At 31.0% G+C, this 25,090-nt stretch overlaps 2 protein-coding genes across 5 annotated transcripts; one reads left to right on the plus strand and one right to left on the minus strand.

The window, feature by feature from the left end:
• Positions 1-4,145: 4,145 nt before the first annotated feature.
• Positions 4,146-11,285, minus strand: LOC126772645 (uncharacterized). 4 transcript variants are annotated; one of them, XM_050493046.1, is made up of 3 exons: positions 11,144-11,285; positions 10,361-11,068; positions 4,146-4,187 (listed from the first exon to the last, which is right to left on the minus strand). In XM_050493046.1, exons 1-3 carry the CDS (start codon positions 11,157-11,159, stop codon positions 4,159-4,161), a joined length of 753 nt encoding a protein of 250 aa, XP_050349003.1. In that variant the 5' UTR covers positions 11,160-11,285; the 3' UTR covers positions 4,146-4,158. The 4 variants fall into 4 exon arrangements, with proteins under 4 accessions (XP_050349003.1, XP_050349002.1, XP_050349004.1 ...); XM_050493045.1 differs by lacking the exon at positions 4,146-4,187 and adding an exon at positions 6,629-6,813; XM_050493047.1 differs by lacking the exon at positions 4,146-4,187 and adding an exon at positions 7,963-8,004.
• A 4,583-nt stretch (positions 11,286-15,868) lies between these two features.
• Positions 15,869-24,042, plus strand: LOC126772639 (IQ and ubiquitin-like domain-containing protein). Its single transcript, XM_050493032.1, has 6 exons — positions 15,869-15,883; positions 20,305-21,240; positions 21,407-21,519; positions 21,706-21,914; positions 22,095-22,224; positions 22,625-24,042. Exons 2-6 carry the CDS (start codon positions 20,316-20,318, stop codon positions 23,753-23,755), a joined length of 2,508 nt encoding a protein of 835 aa, XP_050348989.1. The 5' UTR covers positions 15,869-15,883; positions 20,305-20,315; the 3' UTR covers positions 23,756-24,042.
• The last annotated feature ends 1,048 nt before the right edge of the window (positions 24,043-25,090 follow it).

Here is a 25,090-nt window from a genome sequence, read left to right on the forward strand (position 1 = left end):
TGGCAAAACACATCGGTACGGTACTACGGTAGTTTTAAATAAAAAAAAAATCCTCATGATTAAATTATAATAAAGTAATAAACAATATTTCATCAGTAATATAAAATATGTTTTCTTAGCTGACATTTCCCCCATGGAAACAAGGCTCGGCTGTCGATGGCTGAAATAGCATTTTCATTTTGCAATTAGGCCTGCGATAGAGGATGGCGGCGTGGCTCTGGGGAACGCGCAAAACAGAAACTGTTTTACATAGCAACTAGTAATCTTCACGGAAAGATTTGACTTAATGTTTACGGAAAAAAATAGATTTTTTTTTAATTATTATAAGTGTGGCTCTTAATGACACGAATAATGTTATAATATCCCAATTTCGCACAGATTTTTTTTCAGAATTCGTGATTTACTCTTAAAATAAATATAAGTAATTGATACAAAGCATTGATCTAAATTATAATAAAACAATAGTCGACGATTTTAATTAGCAGATAACAATGAAATTGTACTTAATTAAAGCGTTTATTATTAATAATTTTAATTGATATTTATAATATAGGATTAATATTATGTGACAAAAAAGTTATCGTATATTTATTTTAGTTTAATAAACCAAAAAAAAAATACAATTACTGCGATCTTTTCAATAAGATATATGGTGTCGTTGAATGGGTTTTACTTTTCTGTAGACAGTTTGAACATATACAAATTATACATACAAAGTATTTGTGTCTCGGTTATATTTTAGCAGCTTAGAAAGCAAAAAGCCCAGACCGAGCCATAATAAGGTATACCTTTAATAATATATAAACAGCTTATGTAACCCATGTTCGCCCTGAAATTATAACTACCATAATATTAGGTGAATATGGACAGAAAAAACAAAACACACACAAAACACATGCTTTTTATAGTATTAATATTAATAATAAAATTAGCATCGAAGCTTACAACAAATTTACGTTTAATATTGGGAGTCGAGATAAATTAATTAGCAGCTTTATGCATCTTGACTTAATTCACTCGAAGATTAAAAGACCCAAGACAAGGGATTATTAAGTGTATACAGGTGATGGTTATTATTTTATAAAAGATGCATTTAAAGAATATTTACTTTTTAATAGTGCAAATATATTGCCTATGCGTTAAAGTACTTCACCTAAGTAATGCACACGCAATACTCGGCCTAGAATCGTGACATACATTCACTATGAGCATGTCAAAATGGCCAAATAGAGCGCGATCTTGAACCAACATCATATTAGTAAATAACACTTATTGAATTATGAAATATGGATACGCTTTCTATTTGTGTCCAAAAATTTTATAAAGGAAACATAAATAATATGTAATTATAAAATTGTATGAACAATTTGAACAATGTAACTACCCGTAATGCCTATATACCTAAATATTTTTGTTACTTTTTAAAATAATATGAGCAATGGAAAGTAAAGAAACAAAAATATTATTTATCAATTAAGTCAAACAAGAGCATGGACGTTTAGTCTTTGGTGATTACAGAATAATTAGAAACATACAGGTGACGTACAAAAAAATATTAAGATGTTTTCTTCTAGTTACTCACATGGTCACCGCTTTGTCTCGACTTGTTTACGACTTTACCTGACGACCATCCCAATAATTTCCGTAGTCACTTTATAACCTCGTTCTTGGTGACCGTAAAATCTCTTAAAGTTATTTGATGATACGAAATTACACTTCTATGTGCATTATTTAATATTATGAAGATAGATGGCATAAATAGGCAACAAATAATAGGATAAAAATTATCATTTTCATATTTTTATTACTATGCCGATAGGAAAATAACTCGTGAGCTATAGTAAAATCTAGGTTTTATTGGAGAGTCAAGTTTCAGCTAAATATTATATAACATCTCTCATAATACTAACCTGGGACCTGAAATAGATCAACGAGCTAGTAATGTAAAAAAAACATCAACGAAAGAAAGAATAGCGTAATTTCCGGAACTGATATTAAAAATAATATTTAATTTCACAATAAAATATTTGACATGGTTTTCATGTACCCTTCATTTAAAATTAAAATCAAGCTATTTGATAAGATGCAAAGTTATAACAATTTTATTTCAAACGATTTTTATATATGTTTGAAGTTTTATTTTGTATTTATTTTTATTGACAAAAAAGGTTTTATGCATAAAAATATTTCAATGTAACAATGAAGTGAATTTAATTAACGGATCGAAAACTCTTGATATCAACAAAAAATTATGTTTTACAAACAAAGCTACACTCATTCAAATTAAGAGACTATCGATAAATTGAACCTGTTTTGTTTTCCCAATCTATATATACAAATAGAACTGCAACAAGTCTGGAATGGCTGGTAACGAAATTTTCAAAAATAAATTTAATGAAAACATTGAATTTTATTAAAACTCTGCAAGTTACAAGTCGCGATCCTTTTTATTCTGGGAAATGAAAGTGAAAGGTAAGCCAATCTTCTATGTTTACTCTATATCCACATATAAAATAATAAACTTAAGATGTTTCATTAACAAACAAAAATTAGTCAAACCTTTTGATGATTATTTTTGTATATCTAAAAGTATTTGCGACTAACGACTTAGTCGCAAATACTTTTCTTTATTATTATCACTAATTCTGTTTACTCGTAATCTTACACACGGTCTCCATTGTTTAATTTTAGATATTCCTGCACAAATTTGCTTCTGTCGATAAGCTCGGAGCATTAAGATCATTCCGTCGAATGTACTGAATAGCGAGTTTTAGGATTGAGCTTGGACTCTAGCCACAGATTCAATTCAGTGGCTTAGGTCAATGCCCAATGTATCTTTGACCATGTATCTATCAGATGTAGATAGTTTTAGTTCACCTTCTTAATATATGACCTATCTCTTAGCTAGAATCTCATTTTATCAAATATTATTAAATATTGTTAAACTCAACGCTACGACCAACGCGTATATAATTTAGAATAACCGAATATTTTTTGAAGTTAAGTATAAATTTTGTTTTAATGTTATTTAACTTCGTGATATGATTTTTACAACTACTGACATTATAATAATTTAACTTTTGTATAAAAAGCGATGAATTTACAATGAACGATCATATTTATTGTTGAACTTGAGCAGGGTGGTTACTCTGCCTGTTTAAATAAATATTGTTTATAACCACCCAACACTTCTTTCGCTATTCTGGCCCACCTGTTTCAATATAGTAAATAGTACTAGATTTTGTACTTACCTTATTTTTAATTTTAGTGAAAATATTTTCCACTAATCTTACGGACTTAATTTATAATATAATTTTTATTCATTTGTATTGTATTAATTTTTTTTGTAAATTTCATAATTATTGACAATTAATTTCATGTAAATTCCATAATAATTGACGGTTTCATTCGCCACAGTAACTATTTAATAAACAGAAAAAATTGAGTAATGGTAAATAGAGTATGATATCAGTTTTTTATGATTTACGCCGCAGAAGACTTTTAATCTTTCATGTTTAACCATTTTCCCACACATGTAGTACCAATTATTGCTGAAATCAACCGCTTGATCTTACTAATAATTTCCGCAGCCGCTTTACAACATCGCTTGCATCCTTCTTTGTATCTATTAATTATTTTTCCACGGAGAAAATTTTTACTAGCTTATCTAATTAGTTTCTACATATTATTTTAGTTTATTTTAAAAGAGTACGTCATTATTTATTTTAAAATGAATTCAAAAGCGGTGATAACATTTAAGGCGATTTTAGAAAAGTAATAATCATTTATAATAAATAGGTAATATTTGACATACATGTTTACTTATTTTGTATACATATACATTTTTAAATGAAAATATTTATTTTAAGTTTTTTTTTCTGTAATTAAATTTTATTTACATAAAGAAACTCGCATAAGATTTACTAAGAAGAAGGAATTACACAAGATATACAAGCAGGTGAAATAATTTGCTTTATATTTTTAAAAAGAACTTCGCATTTCATTTAAACGCTGCTACTCCAATTAGAAACGAATGTTTACATGCAGTCGCTTACAGACTCGCTCGTGCGATGACTCCGTCCTTATAAACTTTTAATTACGTCCGAGCGTGTCGGCCGGAAGTCAGGACGTAGCCGTAGCCACTACGCATTGCTTGTGCTACGCAATGTAGCGAGCAATCTCAGAAACTGAAAGATATTGCGTTATTTTGCTTTATCAATGTATTGTGTACAAATAATGGTTTCAAAATATAAACTTAAGATTATATGTTGAAAATTACGTATTAGCAAAAAATTAAAAGTAATTAAAAAGTAGTTAGTAACTAAGTTTGAATCTTTAATATGGGCTCTTTGGTAAAGGCTGGCTTCAAAATTGATATCAATCCACGTGTGCATAAAATCACATCTACATACACAACGAAAGTATTAAACTTTGTTTGATGGTTATATTTGCATACAAGACCTTTATCGCTTGTATCAGCTAAAGGCCGGCGGCTATACGTGTATAGGTACAGCCGCAAGCCATGTTTATAAACGTTTATATTTTTTGTTACATTTTTTTAACTAATAAATATACAAGCCAGATCTCTTAATTTAGCGTATTATAGCATGTTGATTCAGCACATAAAATTGAATGTAAAATAATTACAACTATTAAATACTTGATTTCCAATTCTTAAATTATGCATTTTTAGATTTGTAAAACTAAATAATACAAGGATTCATAATATATAATTATTTCATAATATAATTTAAGACAATTATTAGTATTTGCATTGCAACCTGTGAACCGTGTTTATTGGTGGGTATGCCGAGTTACTGCTTTACGTGCAACGTCGTCTGAATCTTATGCCAGTACTAGCGAGCGATCATAAAAACTTTTAATTATTTCGGTGGAAATAGTTCGAGAGATGGCAACGTAAACCTGCTTGCATTCTTTCATAGCCGCGAAATACCCGCAAGACGTAAGTGCCTTGTTTTAAAGTGTTGTAAAACAAGCGTAACTCGTGCTATATGTGCACACTTTAAAATATAAGAATCTCTTAAGGAACGGTAACTAAGGTAAATTTTATATCGGGGCGCATAAATGAGAGATTATCTTCTTCTTTTATAATATGTTTTTAAGAATAAACAAGTACAGATAAAATGCGGTGCTTAATATTTAAATATATATTTTAAAAAAGATAATATTTTAATTGATTATAATCATAAGGAGTTATTTATTAAAGATATAACGAATTATATTATGAACGCAGTACTAAAAAAAAACAATAAATTACTTTTACATAAAATATAACGATTTATTAAAAAAAATAAACAATGTTTTCTAAAAGGTAATAAAGCGTTTCAAAACTGACTAGGTAAAAAGCTTTATCCTATAATTTGTGTCAAAATACAACATGGCCGTAACATAAAATCTATTAAGCCTGCTTACACAATTACGCTTGTCAATGAAAATGTGAAAACTGTAATCATGCAAATCAATGGTCCATATTGTGCCCTATTGCGATATAAGCAATAACTAACTGAATAATATTCATTTCAATGTTGTGATTACTGTGAAAAATATATATTTTGTTTGACATTTATTCAAATGTTTTTTCTTAATAAGGTACATAATAATAATGTTTTTAAATTATTTATTATTATGACTGTTTCATTTGAATCAATTGTAGTCACATTTCATTTTATGCTTAAAAATTTAAATATAGAATTTTAGCTTTCCGAAAGACATTAGTATTTTGTGGGAAGAACGCATAAATTATTCAAACTGGAAACAACAGAAAAAAGAGGACGCACTCGCAACACGTTCCAAGTGAATCTCAGATGATAAAGTTACTTGAGAAATTGCCGACATACAAAATTGTGTAGGAAAGTTTGCAATAGCTTTCGAAATAAGTAGCTCGTGTTAATATTTTGCTCTTTGTGATTCCGCTTCAAAACTGTGTGTGTGACGGCTATGTCGAAGTTCTTGTACAAGTTAATTTCTATCTCATGCACGATTCTTAAACTTTAGAGTGGTATACTTGTGTTGCTAGTTGTGAATAAAAAGATGTTTTAAAAATTTATTCGTCCATATATTTCTATTAACAAATAGATAATATTTTTCATATTTTTTTAAATATATTGATAATTACAAATTTATTTTTAATATTAAGTATTAATTTATCGATGTAAGTATTTTTTATGTTATATATTAACAGTAACATCTTTAAACGATTACTTGTGTTAAAAGTATTTTACTTAAAATAAATTATTTAAAGTATTATGATAGGCAATATTTAAAATTTCCTGTATAACAATATTATTGATAAAAATTGATATTATATGAAAAATATTTTAGAATGTAATCATATAAATTACAATTAAATGACTTAACGAAGTGCATTCGCCAATTTTTGAAATCATTATACGTTTTTGCATGTTCTACCGCATCACAATAATGCTTTGTATGGGTTCCGGCATAAATTGGTACGAGCACCTTAATAATTGAGTATTTCGTAATTCTTTAACACTAAGTAAGCGAAGGGTATGACGAAAAGGCAAAATTACTCATTCACTCATCTCTTTATAATTAAAGCAAAAAACATGTTATTATAGTTATTAAACTATCTCATTTTTAAAAATACAAAATTTAAATTCTTGATTCGCTTGACTTCCAGATTAAGCGTGATTGTAACCTGTTCAGTCTTTCGTATTCTTATTAAGTCGCTTGCATCTTGATACCGTATCTTCAGATAAACGGAAACAATTTGTTTTATCTCACTGATCAGCTGCCGCTTGTTTCAGAATGTAAATAAGTTGCGATCATTTTCTATAAATAACGTCTACATTTGATTAACTCTGGTAATTGAATAATAAAAAAGGATTTATAAATGGAGTATAATAATATTATAATTACATGTATATATATAAATATTAAAGACTCAAATTATCTAAGGAAAACAATTTTTTGTGAAAATAAAAACGTTTGAAGATTCATGTTTAAAATTTTGATACAATTTCGCATAAAGAGATAACCATGATCAAAGGATTGCTTTCAAAGTGGTTTACCTGGCGAGTATATTTAAGTTTTCATGAAGTGAGGAAATGGAAAATAAATTGGATTTGTATGAGTATCTTAAAGCTACATGAGGCAATATTTACTTTGTTTCCCGCAAGGATTAGCGGGCCGCTATTATTCAGGCTCAACGGTCTAATAACTGAGCTTATGCGTTCTCCTACATACATGCCTGCTTACTATTTATTTCATATAAATGAATATTGAACATATGAAAAGATATAATAATTTTGTAATGTATTCATAATATTTTTCCTTAATTTTAATTGACCATTCTAATTATATTTGATGATATTAAAATCGAGTATAATACGAAATAATTTCATGTCTTTCTGTAGTTTTTGACATAGTAGTTCCGATATTTACTTATTTATTAAGATATTTTTAAACGATATCTAAAGACCAAGGACACTATAGTCATAGTGTAACTATTATTAGATAGTTTAGTAACAGCCTGTGAATATCACCCTGCTGGGCTAAGACCTCCACTACTTTTTTGAGGGTTGGAGCTTATCCCACCACGTTGCTCTATTGCAGATTGGTGGAATAGACATGTGGCAGAATTTCAGTGTAATAAGACACAAATAGGTTTTCTCACGATGTTTGTCTTCACCCTCAAACACGTGATGAATTAATATAAGCACAATAGTAATAAATCTCAGTAATTACTTATAATATAATCTTCATGTTAGAAAACGTTTTTAAAGGGATAAATTTAACTGTACACTAGTTAATTATCACATATACCTACTTACTTGTATTTTGGCAAATTATATGGATAGTATTGACGATTATCGTTAGATGTCCCCCAACTGCCTATTGTTATTTAAAGAATTAAAACTAAAACCTTTCGGGAAATATTTATTTTTTAATTGAAACAATTATTAAAAACGGTTTCTTATAGTTCTTATAATTTCGTCAGCTGTATAAATTAAAAATAGATTTCTAGAAGAAAAAAAAAACAAACTATAAATGCGTTGAAAGAACCTCACAAACGTGTCTGTTTATTTGTATTTTAAATCGAAAATCACAAAGCACATCTGCAAATATTTTAAGTACATATGCATAATACTCCGTCTAAGTGCATGTAGATATTTATTATGAAACTCATAAGTAAAACATCAAAATAAACCTCTTAAAGCATTTGAGCGCGTAGGATAGGTCGTATTTAACGAGCAGACAGTTTCTGATACAAAGAGTGAAATACATTAACATAGCAACTTCAGCTAACGCGTTCCGATGAGAAGTTTGAAACATTTTCACCGAAACTTTTCTATATGCGAAACGCTATTGAAAGCCCCTCACGGAGATTAACACGTGCTGTGATAATACGCGCTTAAGGATTACTCACATGGCGAATATGAAGTTGAGAGTTGTCTTATTATAATGCATACATACAAGAGAACTCAGACTGAAAAATACACCCTTCCTAGACTCGTCGGTGCTATTTTGTGACATTTTTGCAGATCGAATGAGAATATTAGTTTATTATTTTTAAAAGGTAAGTAAATTGCTATTTCATATATAAACATAATCAATATAAAGTAATAGTAAGTATAACTGAGAAGTAAATTTATTTTGCTATAGAGAAACATTTTAATTAAAAATATTTAATAAGATACAACGAAATCCACAGAGCAAGGATTGCCATATTCCTGCCTATCCATAACTCAACACCAACTGTGACATTATTTCATAAAAGAGTAAAACAGATTATCTAAGCTCCGAGTGATTTCATGTTATAAGTACATATATTTTTAACAGACTTAAAAAAATAGGATTCTATGTTTGAAACGATTAATTTGATAATTTTTTATTATAAATTCTTAAATACCAAATTACAAATATTTGATTATTATTATATATCGATACAATATAATATCAATATCACTATATTGTGTATTTGGTATTGGAAGGAAATGCGTAAGCATATTGATTATATTACATCTATATATTCAGCTTCCGACAGCCTCGTTGGTCTAGTGGCTTGATGTAAGGCCGTAGACCCTGAGGTCCTGGGTTCAATTCCAGGTCGGGCCAATAAAAAGTTATTGGGTTTTTCTGTCAGAAGATTCTCAGTAGCAGCCCGGAGTCTGGAAGTTGGAAGCGTATTCTCTCCCGTGCCTCGAAAAGCACGTAAAGCCCTTGGTCCTTCGCCTGAACTCTTTCCGGTCGTGTCGGATTGCCGTCCCATTGGATTATGAGAGTTAGGGAATAGAGATTGCACCTGTGTTTACGAACACACTTGTGCACTATAATATCTCCTGCGTAGTTGGCTAATCTCTCTTGAGATTAGCCGCCGTGGCTGAAATCGGTCTTTTTTTTATAGAATAGGAAGGTGGACGAGTATATGGGCCACCTGATGGTAAGTGGTCACCAAACGCCCTTAGACATTGGCATTGTAAGAAATGTCAACCATCGCTTATAGCCAATGCGCCACCAACCTTGGGAACTAAGATTTTTTGTCCCTTGTGCATGTAATTACACTGGCTCACTCACCCTTCAAGCCGGAACACAACAATATCAAGTATTGCTGTTTTGCGGTAGAATATCTGATGAGTGGGTGGTACCTACCCAGACGAGCTTGCACAAAGCCCTACCACCAGTAAAAGGTCTGGAGAACATTATTATTATATTCAGCTTATATTTAAATATAAAATCACATTTTATACGAACACTTTGCAGTATGCTTCAAATGATTGATTGACAGAAAGCGGTTTTAGCGAAACATGGGGGAAATCGCAAACATGTCAATGAAGAGTTGAGTCATTCCAATAGCTAACTAGATCTTTGAGCACAGTTTGGACTTCGGTTTGATCATGTTTGTTAGGTGTTCACTAGTTAGAGTCTGAATTGTGGGTGGCTTCTTTGTGTTTCGGATTCACAACTTGCTAACTAGCTGTCGGTAACTGCCACTTAAAAACGGGGCAACTGAAGGTTCAACTAAATTAATATTCATTTCAATTTATAAGTGATACAATGATATTTCTTTAAATAAAGACTTAAACTGGAACGCTGTGTTAAAACTTTCAGATAGACCTTGTTTTTTTTTTAATTCTTACTATGTAAATAACTAAGGATCTCCGATGACGTGACGTACGTGTGATGTAAATGTCGATCCTTTATGATAATTTGTTAAAATACTTTTTTTTTACCAAAGCTGGTCCATAACTAGTAAGATGTTTTTTATAAAGTGGCATTTGAGGTAAAATTTGTTTACTCAATGAAGCACCTACATGTGGTATAATACGGTAATTTGATAATAAAGGACTAGGATAAGCAAAACGTCTTAATACTGTACCATGCGTCAATAACGGCTGAGATAATATTATTTTGTCCTTTAAATTTTCATTTTGATGTAATATTTTGATTTCTTGGATTTCTTTCAATAACCTGTCATAATTTTTATTAAGAGATATCATATTTAAAGTATCGTTACTATTTTTACTTGAAATAAGTTTGGTCAGGTTATTCAAAATATTTTCATAACTTTTAATGTTATTTTTATCCGAATTTATTTCATCCAATATGTCTGAATATCTAAAGTTCTCGATTTTTTTATTGTAATTTTCTGTTGTACTTTCTTCGTTTACTGATAATAAATCTTTATGCGTTATATGTTCAACTATAGATTCTGATACGTATTCTAAAGAATTTGGTATATTTTTTTGATTATTACCTATAGGATTCATAAAATTACTATAAACATCATGATTTATGTTTTTCAGATTAATAAAATCTTGAAACAAATTTGGTTTTTTCTTTTCATCTTCAATGCGTTTGTCCGTAATATCTTCATATTTAACTTGCCAAATCACTTTTGGGTTTGTTTTTTCTTTAACGTAAACCATTTTCGAAGCATTACCTGGATCAATTACTTCAAACGGTGTTTTATTGTCACTTTTATTTTCAGTTTCTTTAATTAATTTATTTAACAACTGGCTCAGATTATTGGGCAAAGTTACGTTATGTGATACACTGAGCTGGGCTAAATAATGAAATATAATACCTGTAATGCAATATTTTTGTTTTAGTAATAGTAATATATTCGATATAATATCTTCTATCACGGTCACATTCTTACAAATAATTAAATCCATTATACTGTGTGTCCTGGTGTTTGTGCCGACGAATGAAAATACACTGATTTTACTTTATTGTTTTCGTTACTATTAGGTTTTATCGAAATTTTTAATTAAGTAATCTTGCATGGCTTGAATAACGCTGTCATCGTTTACGTGTTATCGTATTGATCGAATCGTATTAATTTTCAATGGGCCATTAAAATATACCCAGTGAGGTCGGAAATATTAAAATGATTATTAATTAGAAACTGCCTTATCGTACGTTAAGCTGCATGTTGGCAGTTTTTAATAACAATTCAACAATCAAATTTAATCAATTAAGATCATAACAGTATTAATGTTTGTTAAAAATTATATGTTTTTTAATGATATATACATATAAATATAACTAATTGTGAACTCCAGTAAACAATAAAACCTTTTAATTTTCGCATCAACATTTTACAAGTGATTGGAGACTGAAAAAAGCAATCTTGGTTATCGGTGCCTTGGTCGACGACGGCATCGGAGCGGCATCAAGTAAACACCCGCGTTCGTCCTGCATTTCAATCGACTCTATTTGTATTTTATTGGAGACGAGTCGACTCGAGGCCAAGCGCCACGGACCAAAGCTTTATGTTTTATTGAGTTCTTTTTATGAGGCTTACTCAATAATAGCTCGATATTAACTGAAACGGAACTGTTTAATTAGCTCTTTCATCAACTTATGTAGGTCAGATTTTTTACTTGGTTGTGATAATATTTTTTTTATGCTTACACAAATATACATATTAATATCCCATTAATATAATGAAAATAATGTAAACGTATATAGTCAAACAGGAGTTTTAAACGTGTTAATTGTAAGCAAAATAAACTCGCATCTCAAAGTTCGTTCGCTCGTTTTTCTGTAATTAAGTCAGGTCATCTTGTAGACAAACATTCGATATAAAGCTTCTTTTTATTGCACAGAGAGTCATCACTTTACTTAGGGTATTTTAACACTGCTTAAAAAATAATTTAGTAGACTTTCTCGTCCCACCTGCCTGAGGCCTATCCTATATGGGAATTCTTTGCATAGGGCTGGGCAGCCTATCTGCATACGGATTTTCGATACACAACTGCTAACGGTGCAGAGACTAAATAAAAAAATAATTAGCTGACGGAACTTACCGCCGAAGACAAATTGTCATAAACGAACCAAAACCCTACTTTTTAAAATGATACGAATTCTATAACCGTTCTTATGATAATCATATTTAAAGACTATATATATTAGATAAATTAATTAGTTTTATTCTTAAACAACAGTAAACACTATAAAAATAAAAAACAGAGCAAGGTTAATAGTTTATCAATCATTCTGGACCACATTAGGACCGGTCTTGTTGACACATGGCTATTTGTCCTCACGCAACTGCTGGAATAATTGAGGTGTACATTTTCACTTTGTTCCGTTTCCATTCGATTAAAATCGTTGTACCTCACCTGTATACAACCTATTCGGCGTTTACTAAACGATTTGAACAGTTCGACGGTTTGCGCATCCGAGCGCGCTTTTTTGCGTTGGCTATTGTGAAATAAATTCCTTCTTGTGAAAAAATATTTTAAACACGCACACAATATATGTATATGAAATAAACGCTTACGTATCGGATGCATAGACGTGCTATTTCATTTTTAAAATCTACCCGGTGGCACTTGTTAATTAAAGAAATAAAGGTATATATCAATGACGAAATATTATATGTTTGCTGCTATTCTTACATTACTTTTAAAATGTGTATTGTTATGAATATAAAAAATGACATAAACCATTGTTATAGTGAAAATTATTGTAGAAAATAAGTTTATAACGTTTAGTTACAGGCCAGTTTGAATTATATTGGCTACTGGGTCTCGCAAGTCATCGGCGTACACTTTATGGGTATCTAATAAAATTTTTATCGTGTAACAGTAAAGAAGCAATCAGTCTGCTGGATATTGGCCTGCAGGGTCCGTAAACACGTGCATTTTTATGTACATTTGTATTAACCGCTTTTCACATTTGTGAACAGAACTACTTCCCTTGATTACTGATACGCTTAAACAAATTGAAAAATATTTTAAAAAATTAAAAAGAAACTAACAGAGTATCTGAACTAGCATTCAAAACTTTTTAATTGATGTTTATAAATAATAAGCAAATTTTGAACTGGGTATAAATAGTGAATAAAAAAATGGACGTCCATTTAATACTGAAACAGCGTTGGCAATATGAGTCCTTGAGAGCTATGAAAACCATGAACAGTTATGCAAGCTGCGTAGATTCGAGATCCCGGCAACGGCGAGGCTGTCACGCACGGCGCTCGCTTCGTTTGACAAGGATTTACCAACCTATACTAATATGTTTGTGCGTCTCGTTCACAAATATCAACATTCAATATCAGCCGTCTCGTTGCGCTGATACGCATTAAGCATAATAACAATTTATAACAAATAAATTTAAATGTATTGCGAAATATAAGTATTTCAATTTTATTAATTGACCAGCTAAATAAATGAATTTCAATGAGAAAACAAATTTTATATGAAAAAATTAAATGTTGCCTTTAAAAAAAATAAGCATTTGATGCGATACTAAATTCATAACAGAGCTAATCCAACTTCATACGAGTTCTAAAAACAGTAGGTAAAACAATGTCCTAACTTATAATAGTGTTCGATGCAATTGGCAGCTAATTTGCAGCACAACCAACGTTGCATTGTGACGATTTTTTAAGATTTTTTTTGTTAGGAAATTACTTTCATGCGCTGTACGTATGCTTTAATTTTAACAAAGCTAAGAACCTGTATTTAAATTATATTAATAGTAGTCCTTTTGTGCATTATAATATTATTTCTTGTATATATAAAGAATTGAAAAGAAGTTTTATTTCGTTTGAACATAAAACGCATTAATAGCGTAAATTTGAAGAGGCAATAAAGAAAGTATATTAAGAGAACTCGTCGGCAGGGAAGGTGTACGGTTATTATATTATCCCCGTGAATTTTGCCAGCTCCCAATCCGTGGCCACGTCTGTCCGCAACGCAATAAAACCGTCTACTTATGTCATAATATTCATATATGATGAACTCAGGATATGACTACTCTAACTTAGTGAATCACTCCGCCGCTTTAATAAAACTTTATTAAGATCCAAATGAAATGCGTGAATGAAACCGGCTATTTTTTGTTATATCCTTTTATGCATTCCGCTTAGCGGTGGGGGAGTATATGAGATGTCTGGCTGAGTGCCAGATTACCAACTAAAACCAGCGGTACCATCTTTGTCATTGCAGGACATCACTAGCGTCTGAGGGTACTCCCAACGCTCCCAGCACTGGCGGAGCTTCGTTATAGTGGTGGGGGAAGGTGCGGTTTTCTTCCTGGTTGAAGATTGTTTTTACGGAATTAATTATAACGAGAGTATGGGACACTGCAGCAAGTTGTAATAAATTTTGTTTTAATTATCTGTATGTATAAGGAAATAAACGTGTATATGTTTAGTTACTTAAAATATTAATGTATACGACATAATATTTGAAATTTTCTGTTCGACAGTGTCCTACATCTTCTTTTTTCTGGCTACATTTTTCTTCGTCTAGTGTGCTTATAAAAGTCTCACATAATATTATTTACAATCTTATTAATTTACGTATATAAATAAATTACATATATGAACAATTGGCAGTTATAAGTTATTAATTTATTATTTCCATACCAATTAATTAATATAATTAATTGAATACATAGATCCCAAATGAAATATTAAAAATGTATATTATATTGATTAATCGTACACAGTACTTATCAACAATATGTTTTTAGAGCGTCTATAAAGCAGTGAAGGAGCATGTTTCGGGGTTTCAACTAAAGTACAGTACAGTACAGTACAGTAACAGCCTGTGAATGTCCCACTGCTGGGCTAAGGCCTCCTCTCCCTTTTAAGGAGAAGGTTTGGAGCTTATTCCACCACGCTGCTCCAATGCGGGTTGGTAGAATACACATGTGGCATAATTTCAATGAAATTAGACACATGCAGGTTTCCTCACGATGTTTTCCTTCACCGTCAAGCACGAGATGAATTATAATCACAAATTAAGCACATGAAAATTCAGTGGTGCTTGCCCTGGTTTGAACCCACGATCATCGGTTAAAATTCTTGCGTTTTTACCACTGGGCCATTACGGCTCACTAAAGGATCTAGTTAAATAGTCGCACTTTTAGCGCTATACTAACGTAATTATTTTCCTGAAACAAAATATGAAAAATTGATTCATTGATGTATGATACGAATAAAATGATAGCGGGCCTTCTCTGCCTCTAAGTGGACATTTAAAGAAGATAAAATATTCAAATTGTAAATTCAAAAGGGTACGTGCCGGCTGTTTTTGATGTTGAAATAAAATAAATTAAAAATTATCTGATCCGCTAATTCAATAAAGATCGCGGGTACACACTACTCCGATACGTCGGTCGTGTTGTTTTTGCGATTGGAATTAATTTCATAAATAATTAATAAAGCACATTTGGATCGGTGAGTGCTGGGCGCAGATGGAAATGCACTCGGCAAATTGACTGAAAACCGCAATCGGAAAAAGGCTAAATACCTGCTAATGATGGTTCGATTGAAGCTTTTAACTTTATTGAAATTAATAGAAACAGCGCGACAACAGCGAAATAAATTGGCCCTATTATATTATAAGTACCTACATAAGTAATCAAGGAAGGAACTCTTGTAAGTAATATCTTAATTTCGTACTCAAAATGACCTTTTCAATAGCAAAAGGTGAATTTATTATTAATTATAATTTGTATAATTTCATATCTTCTATCTATTTTTTGTACATTAAAAAAGAAAAAAAATAATCAACTCATCAAACAACTAATGGTTTTCGTTCGTTGACCAACTAATTTGAACTATGACGAGACTAATCAAACTTCATTACGGCGATTGACGCTTCAGTTTCGCATTACGATTACATTTATCGAAATATATGAGAAAGTAGACATTTCATATATACTGAATTATAATAGTGATATTCATAAAATTCTTTTGTCATTTTCATATAATCACAATTGAGAATAGGAAAGTGTAAGACCTCTTTTGGATGTTTTTTTATTGTTCCTCTGTTTTGATGTTTGTTACTGAACCAGACCCGAATATCTTGGTCTTGATTTGTATTACGTCGTGAAATCTGATAATCAGGTCGATACTTTTTTCTTTTTATAAAAAATAACAATCAATGTTATTTATTTAGGCCATACGAACGACTGGTAACAGCTATTAAGGACGTACACCTAATAGGCTCATATTCGTATACATCTGTGCATTATAATCATTATCACTTGTCAAGTTGTCAACGAAATGACCAATGAAATAGGAAAATATTTTAATCGAATAGTTAGTGGCCGCCATAAAGTTTTGTTTACATATACTAATTTAATAATAACCAAAAGTACAATAAGAAAACTGTACATTATACAACAGCAAAATTTATCAATTATATTAGCAGAATGGGTGATATTATTTTACGAAATGTAGATGTTTTATAAACATTACATGTAGTATGTTTGTAGTCGTTTAAATACTGTTCCTTACAGCACAGATTAATATAGGTATGATTAATAACGATGGAAGTTTGTAAGTGAAATTTATGATATGAATGACAGATCGTCTATCTTTCCCAGTAAATAGAAATAGATTTGAACTTCTATTAGAGAGTCCAAATGAAAACGGATACTCGTTTTGTTTACTCTAAAATGAATGAGACATATCCTCGCTTTGGGTTGGTTTATACTACGTACATTTTGTATAAAATGTTTTATATAATTGTTTCACGAATGTAATTAAAATTATAGATTTTTAGCATTATTTATAGCTCTCTCTTCTAAAAGATATAATATTACAAAGCGCTTTTTTAGTTTTTTTTAATATCATATTAAGTATCACAAAACAGAAAAAAAATTGTTAAATACTTCTAAACATACAGTTTCAGATAGTTTCTGAAGTGGATGCTTCAAAACTACCGGTTGATGAAAATGCTTTATTCGCTTATACAAAGAAAAACTCCGAACGAAAGTTCGGTTCATCTTTCTATGACGAAACAAGCGAGTTGGGAAACAAAAACTATTAATGTAGAGCCTCTCACGGTCGGCTGAACTGCCGGTGTGTTTCGTTTGATAATTTCCGTATAGAGGAGCTTTAATCGAATAAATCCGCGCCCCTCACACAATTTCTCGCCCCAGGCATTGTCTGTCACGCGCAAAAATGTATGCTATTCATTTACTTGCACTAAAAAGTACAATCAATATTGCAAGATATTCTATAAGGCAAAATCAAATATTATATTTAAGTTTTCTTTTTAACATTGACCAACAGGAGACAAAACAATCAGAACAAGTTCTGTCGGCTTCAAAATTAAGCCTTGCGGCAAATCCGTATCCGTCGTAATAAAACACATGCAAAGTTTTTCTTTGCTAAGCGAGCAGTGGCCGCAGCAAACGGAAGTGAAGCAACAGGCTTGATTAAAACACGTGTTTACAGAACGCACGTCCTCTACGTTTAAATGCAATAATATGAACGGGTCGGTTTGAACATCGCTATCATTACCCCAGTTAGGGGCTATTTTAGATATAAAATTAAAATTCTCATAAAAGTGCATCACAAAATTAACCGACTATTTCTTTTTCGTTTTATTAAGCTTAGGAGTTTATTTTATAATGAAATGGCTTTTATTATTTACTATTTTTATTTCCCTTATGTATTAAATTAAAACATTTTTATGGATTTAAGTGTTGGTTTTTATCGAAATTCAAAATACATGTTATTAATTATCTGTTAACATTAAGCACTAAGTTGGTAAACACATAAGTAGACTAAGCTACCTACCGCTCGAGGCAGGTAAATCAATTAGTAAGGTGTAGATCTCGCTGTTCGCATGTACTAGCTCTTGTGATAGTGTGAGTATGCTACATCGAACTATTTCCACCGATTACCTATCTACATTCGCAATCAAGCAAATTTTAGTAGACTTTAACATAAGGAAATCCTACAGAGAAATTGATTAGTAGTTTCTCACTGCACGTAAAATATATGTCAGCACATTTTACGTCTGTAAAATATAGTTTTACGGTCGAAAATCATTTTTATGTTTTCGGAGGAATTTAATATGACGCCAGCTATGCTCCGCACATTCGCTCTTTTATTGCGCTGTAATTTTATTGTTTTCTCAATTTTTATTAACTATCAACTACTACCTACTTAGATTCCTACTTTATGAATCAATAAGATCGTAACGACGGTATAAGGTATAGGTATTTAAGACTTTTTTAAATAATTCTTATGAACATAGGTAGTTTCAAAGTGCGCGTTTAACGCAATTTTTTTTTTCAATTGAATTTAATTTCAACGTTTCAAATCTACATAATTCTTAAAAGAGTGCATGACATGACATGAAAAGTTGCATTGCTAAAAGTACACTTAAAATTAATAACTTAGCTAAAGTTTTACAATGCAAACATGGCGTATAAAAATAAATCAAATGAGATTAAAGTATGTGCAGATTGCTTAAGGAGTTTGTTCTTAGAATTACTAGATCCTTTTAAAATGTTCAAAGTAGTTTACTTTTTTAAAGCTAAACGGTTATTATTAATTCTCTCTTTATAATGTTTTCTGCTTCTTCACTGCCTATTATAATTTCATAGCAAGCCCCGAAGCGTTCCGTGCTTTTCCTTTATGATCAAGGCTCAGATAATTACGTACGACTAGCAATCCTTAAAGTAATTTGTGGGAAATCGTATAATTTTGTTAATATCTCTTTGAATGTATTGTAACGTTTTTCTTTGTAACTTGGTTGTTAAAGATGATTGCTTTAATGTTTGCTATAAAACAAGTCAATTTTATTATTTATTAAAATTTATTAAAATATGGAAAATTATACTTTAGTCTGTAGTTACTTTATTTTTAGAAACATGTATATATTGAATTGGATTTCAATGTTTTTTCCAATGCTTCTTATATTTTGTTAAAGACAGTTGTGGAAAAGATATTATAGTGCACAAACGTGTACGCTAAAACAGTTACAGTCTCAATTCTCCACTCGCAGAGTGCGATGGGAAGGCAATATAACCAACCAAAAGGAGTTCAGGATCGGCTATCGTGCTTTCGACGTGCGGCATTACAACATTGTCAACTTACTAATATCGGGTTGCTTCTTGCATGGCGTACTTTTTTTGGAGTGCTTTTCAATGATGCATTTTATTTTACCTGTGAAAGTGTAAATGGTGCAAGACAAATTGATGCAGATCCATACCACCTACGTGCAATCAGTACGCAGGAATGGTATCCCATATGTATAATGTATGTTACTACCAAGGTACCGAGGTATGTTTTCAAAATTAAAGCCATTCTTACAACCCTTGGATTGCTCGAACATAGACAGTTTCGACTTCCCAGTCAGGGCACACGCGGAGACATCTTTGTCCATCAATGACAAATATGCAATATTTTGAAATAGCTATCGTGTTATAGTTATAATACATCAGGATGTTGCAATATGTGATGGCATAAAAAAAAATATTGTTAAAATTAATATAAAAAAATCTATCGACGAGTAATAATAGTTTATGCTTATGTCTGTCTGTTAGCTGATGACAGCAGGCTAGACGGTCGGTCCTAACCTCGTATAAGTATGAAAGAAAAATAGGAATTTTAAAACAATAATTTTAAATACCATAAATTATATTAAAGACTCGAGTATATTGACTTCGCGGCCGTTAGCGTAATATATTTTAGTTTTATATAGTTTTTTGGATATGCAAAACTATTGAAAAACAAAGATATTAAATAAATACAACCGGATCTAACCTATATACCACTTATATAAAATGCGCTTAAATTCTAGAGACGTTGATAAGACACCCAGTAAATATATAATTAGTCTATTGATAAGATTTTATATTTTTTGAAACACTTTATTTATCTATGGCAATCGAATAATAAATGTTATAATGTTTGATTTCCTAGCAACAGTATCGTAGCAAAAATAATATTTGAATAGTTGACTGTAATTTTCTTGAAGTTTTTGGAGTTTACATGAAACATTGTTAGAATTTTTTTATTTTCTTTAACATCATTTTTTACTTATTTATTTACAGAATAGGGCAAGATGAATCCTCAAAGGACAATAGGTATTGCTCCAAACTCAGAATGTGTGATGCGCGCTGAGGCCTGTCAATGTGAACTAGGTCGAGAAAAATTACTTACAGCTCCGCCCTATAAGCGGACCTTTCGTACCGTAGAAGATGAAGTACAATCTCGTTTGCAAACAGCACCTTGTGCCAGGGATCTTGAACAATATAAGTGCCCAATCAGTCACATTCTCATTAATTTTAAATCACCTCTTCATCCCAACGAAGTGTTCAACAAAGTCTTCCCATCTAATACCCCAATTAAATTAGTTAAAAGAAAATTAGCAAAATTACTATCCCTATCGAATAACAATCTCCTTTTGACGAAAAATAGGAATGTATTAAAAGAAACGTGCCTAATTTCTGAACTAAAGACTGATGCACTAGGAAATCTCGTGATAGATGTGTTCACGAAGGATTCTGAAGAGTTTTCGCTATCATCTATTCCGAAAGAATCGTATGTTCACGAACTAATACAAACGATGATGCCGAAAAAGAAGACAATGCCATTTATTGCCATTAAATTCAAAATAAGAAATCAAAATGGTTCATTTACTCGTTCCTACCATTCAATTATGAGAGTACACGAAGTAAAGAAAAATTTAGCAGGAGTCTTTCAAGTCGATCCAGATAATTTAGTATTACTGCGTGAAGAACGCCCATTAAAGGATCGTATGGCTCTATTAGACTTAGATTACGATAAATATGGAATAGTAGAAGTGGAACTTCTTACTAAAGATAATGAGAAACTAAACTTAGAAAAGTTGTACAAAGAAATGCCTATAAACGATGTTTTGACAGTTATGGTACCGTTCGGTAGCACATTAAAACATATCAACGTTGAAATATTTTCGGAGCTAATTAGGAAGCCCTTTCTTGGTGGCTACAGAAACGTGAATACAGGTTGATAGACAAATTTAAAACTAATATAAAATCATTTACTTAAGAAAATAACTTATACCTTTAATATACCTATTGTCCAAGAAACGTTTTAGAATAGGTACTTATTAAATACATTCGAAACGATTGAATCTATATAAAAACGTCTTCATTTAATATTTAATTTTAGGTGCAGTTTATCATCACGCATACACACAAACACCACAAAAGCCTGAAAAGTTACCTCCAGAAAATAAAAATTGCCGAGATACTCAAACAGCTGAAATGCGAGAAAAAATATATGTAAGCATTTTATTAAGCCTAATAATAACTAAATTCCACATTTATTAATAGAACAGACTATATTAGGTATCATCATATGAAATTAAACTGCGATAATGTAAATAGCAGTTTATTAATATGTAAATTTGTTAGACCATAAGATATCCTGCTTGGCTCTCTTAAATAATAATGTGTTTACTTCTTCAGGACACAAATTACAGCCGTGCGACTCAAATGAACAGCGTACATGCGTATATACCAAGTGTTGCTGACCGAATTATTGTGCCGAAACCTTATGAGACCTACGACGCTATGATTGTCAGATTGAACCATAATTACTATGCGTCTATAATACAAAGAGCTTTTAGGCACTACCAGTTCAGACAAAAAGTTAAAAAATGGCTGATGACATGCATGTAAGATTTTTTTTTAATTAAAGTAATTTTAATTACGAGTTATGTTTAAGAAGCTAAAGTTAGTTAATACTAATTACAAGCGTAAAATATTTAATATATAGGTATTTTTGGTAGTACATTTATTTAACTCTTAAGTAAATTTATAATTACTAACAATAACTTATACATGACTATCTACAGGGAGAGAATAGCAAGAATGGAAGACGAGCAAAGATTAGAACGCGAAGCTATGGAAAGAAGATTGAAAACAGATCTGGTTACTAAAACATTTCCAAGGACACGTGAAGATTTTGACCAACTTTATGCAATGGTAATTTAAGTGATTATTATGACATTTTTACAAGCTGTAGAAAGAAAGATGTGATAGTATTGGTATCATAGATTATGGTCATTATGGACATTAGATGTCAGTTATTTCTTATTCCATAACCAATGCAACGCCAACCGTATGGTGTCACTTTTCTTTCTTCGTGTTACTAACATACCTCTACAATTAAAAATTAATGGAAACAATGATAAAAAGTTGTTGTTCGCCTCTTTCCGTGTACGCTTGTTTTGTATACTCAAAGGTGTCATCAAGGGGCGATAGCATTTGTAAATAATGTTTTTTACACAACGACGCGTAATCCTAACAATTCTTACACACTCTCAAATGACACTATAAATTCATTCATTAATTAAACGTCATAAAATATTTTTTTCATTATAAGGTCGATCGCTGGAAACATGTTGAAATAGCAAGAATATCTCAACTTCATTCCAAAGGGCCTAAAATAGCTGAATTTACACTATTATTAGATAAAGAAGTTGAACTTTTGCGATGCATTGAAGGTTACCGAGTTAAAGTAAAAGAGGATAGTAAAAAAATTAAGGAAAAACTATTTTTGGAGGAAATCTCTAAGCCTGTTGCTTGGTATGGACGTGATGGAAAATTAATTACAATGGAAACTATTGAAATTCAAAAAGCAAGGAAACTCAAAGAGCTCTACAACTCTTTTGTAAAGCAAGATTTGGAAGGAAAAGAACGTATCGAATTACTCGTAAACATGAAATTTGCATTGCAAGATTTCCGCCATCCTTTAGCTGAAGAAATTATAACACTTTTGGATAGGGAGTGCGATCTGCTCGTCCGAAGATGTAATGATCATCAACTTGAATTCTTAAGACGAAGAGTGGCAGCTTGCGTATTCCAATTAATAAAAACCTCTGAACTTAATTCTGAAGTAACAAAATGTAAAGAAATTAGAGACTACAAAAAAATGGAGAACGAACGATTACACTTTTGTGAGATGTGTCACCAAGTGAAATTGAATACGGCTTTTCCCTTAAATGCAAAAATGAACGGCTTTTTGGTCTGCACGTCTTGTTCGTGGAAAGATGTTTCGGAACGTTGTTGGATAGATATGACTCCGTATAAATTTATCTTGCGAACTGTGCAACGCGACGAGAGACGAAGAAAGTGTTGGGGATCCTTAGCGTTTGTTCTACAAGAGAAAGATATATTTTTTATTGTTGAGAAACTTTGGCATTCTCATTCAGCTATCAGCGAGTGTCGCGATATGACGGAGCTCAGACTGTGTCGATGGCATGTCAATGAGGACTGGTCCCCTTGGAACTGTTTCTTAATTACAGTTCAAGAAATGAAAGCGCATTTGAAACTAGAGAACCCCGAAATGGTTTATGATGATGAGCTTGTCCAAAAAGTGAAAAACAAACACAAGCTTGCCAAAGCAAACTTCGAACAACTTCTGACGGCAAACAAACGGTTCACTGAGAGTGGTGAATGGACTGAAGTCCGCGCTCCTGCGATTGCTCGTGTAGACGCCGTTGAAAAGATGTGAAGATTAAGATACATTTAGCATATGCATGCATGCATTATTTATAATGTACTTAAATCATGAGGATTGTGTCTATTCTTTTAGCTTTTTTACATTATTTTCTTTATTTTTAGGTGCTTGTTTAAAATATTTTATGTAGATTGTGGCAGTATTAAATTTTGTTCTAGATCTAGAGCTCATATTTCATCTGTGCTAGTGACGCAAACAGCATCTAAAATATAATTAATTTACAAAATGAACTGTAGTGAAAAAAACAATAGTTAAGCTTACGCCTTTTAAATATTTATTGAATTGATTGTCTAGAGAGTGGTGTGAAAGATACATTAGTAATTGCCACAGTAATATAGTATGTAATATTTTCACAAAATATAAATATTATTATAGATAAAATATTTTTATTATTAATCAGTCACGGGGTAAAGGACAGTTAAGAGATACAATATTTAAATTGTCCTTCTTTTAATATAATTACATGTAATATTTAATAACATAATTATTACATTAAATTTACAATAATAATTTCTCAAGATATCAAACTCTCCCGATTATCTAAAATAACATATAATAAAAGTATTAAAACACAAGTGTGATAAAAGTGAAAATCGATAACGAAATGCATGGAGCTAAGCTTAGTTCGTACACCTACAAGTCAATAAATTACGTAAATATAATTTAGGCAATAAGTCATTATAACTGTACAACAAACACAAAAACGCAGTCTATAAAATTTAAGGTTTAAACTAAAATAATCCAAAATAAGTTGGTATTAGATTCCCTCTATGATAAAACTACAAGTTACCGCTAAATAAATTCTTAAAAATTAAGTAAAGCTGTCAAAAAATGTCGTTTGATTTACTGAAGTGAATTATTTTATGCTAAGACCAATTGTTGTCGCAATTTCATAATACCTGTATAATATTGATATATTGAATATTAAAACCTTGAGACCCAATCAAATAAAATGTCACCTTGCACAAATTAACTACAGATTTCAAAGATAAATGAAAAAATATAAATGTATGAGGCACTGTGTTTAACTTAGCTTCGATAATAAACTGATTTTAATATTACTTTTTACATAAACTCTATTGTTTCAAGTACATTTAGACGTGTAAATTTAAGACAAACAACATTTTGAATTTGACTTCTATCTCATGTCGAATAAATATTAAAAAAAACCAAGTGCCTCATTAAGCATACCTGACTCTTGACAATAGCAAATTAAAATTCATATTATGTATTTAATTAAAGATAAGCCAGTACTTTTTTTAAGTATATCATCGGTTGTAGTATATACTATTAAATAATTCCCCTTTATTACTCATGTTTTTAATGTCC

This window comes from Nymphalis io, chromosome 13 (assembly GCF_905147045.1).
Source record: "Nymphalis io chromosome 13, ilAglIoxx1.1, whole genome shotgun sequence".
In the NCBI taxonomy this organism is placed as follows: Eukaryota; Metazoa; Arthropoda; class Insecta; order Lepidoptera; family Nymphalidae; genus Nymphalis; species Nymphalis io.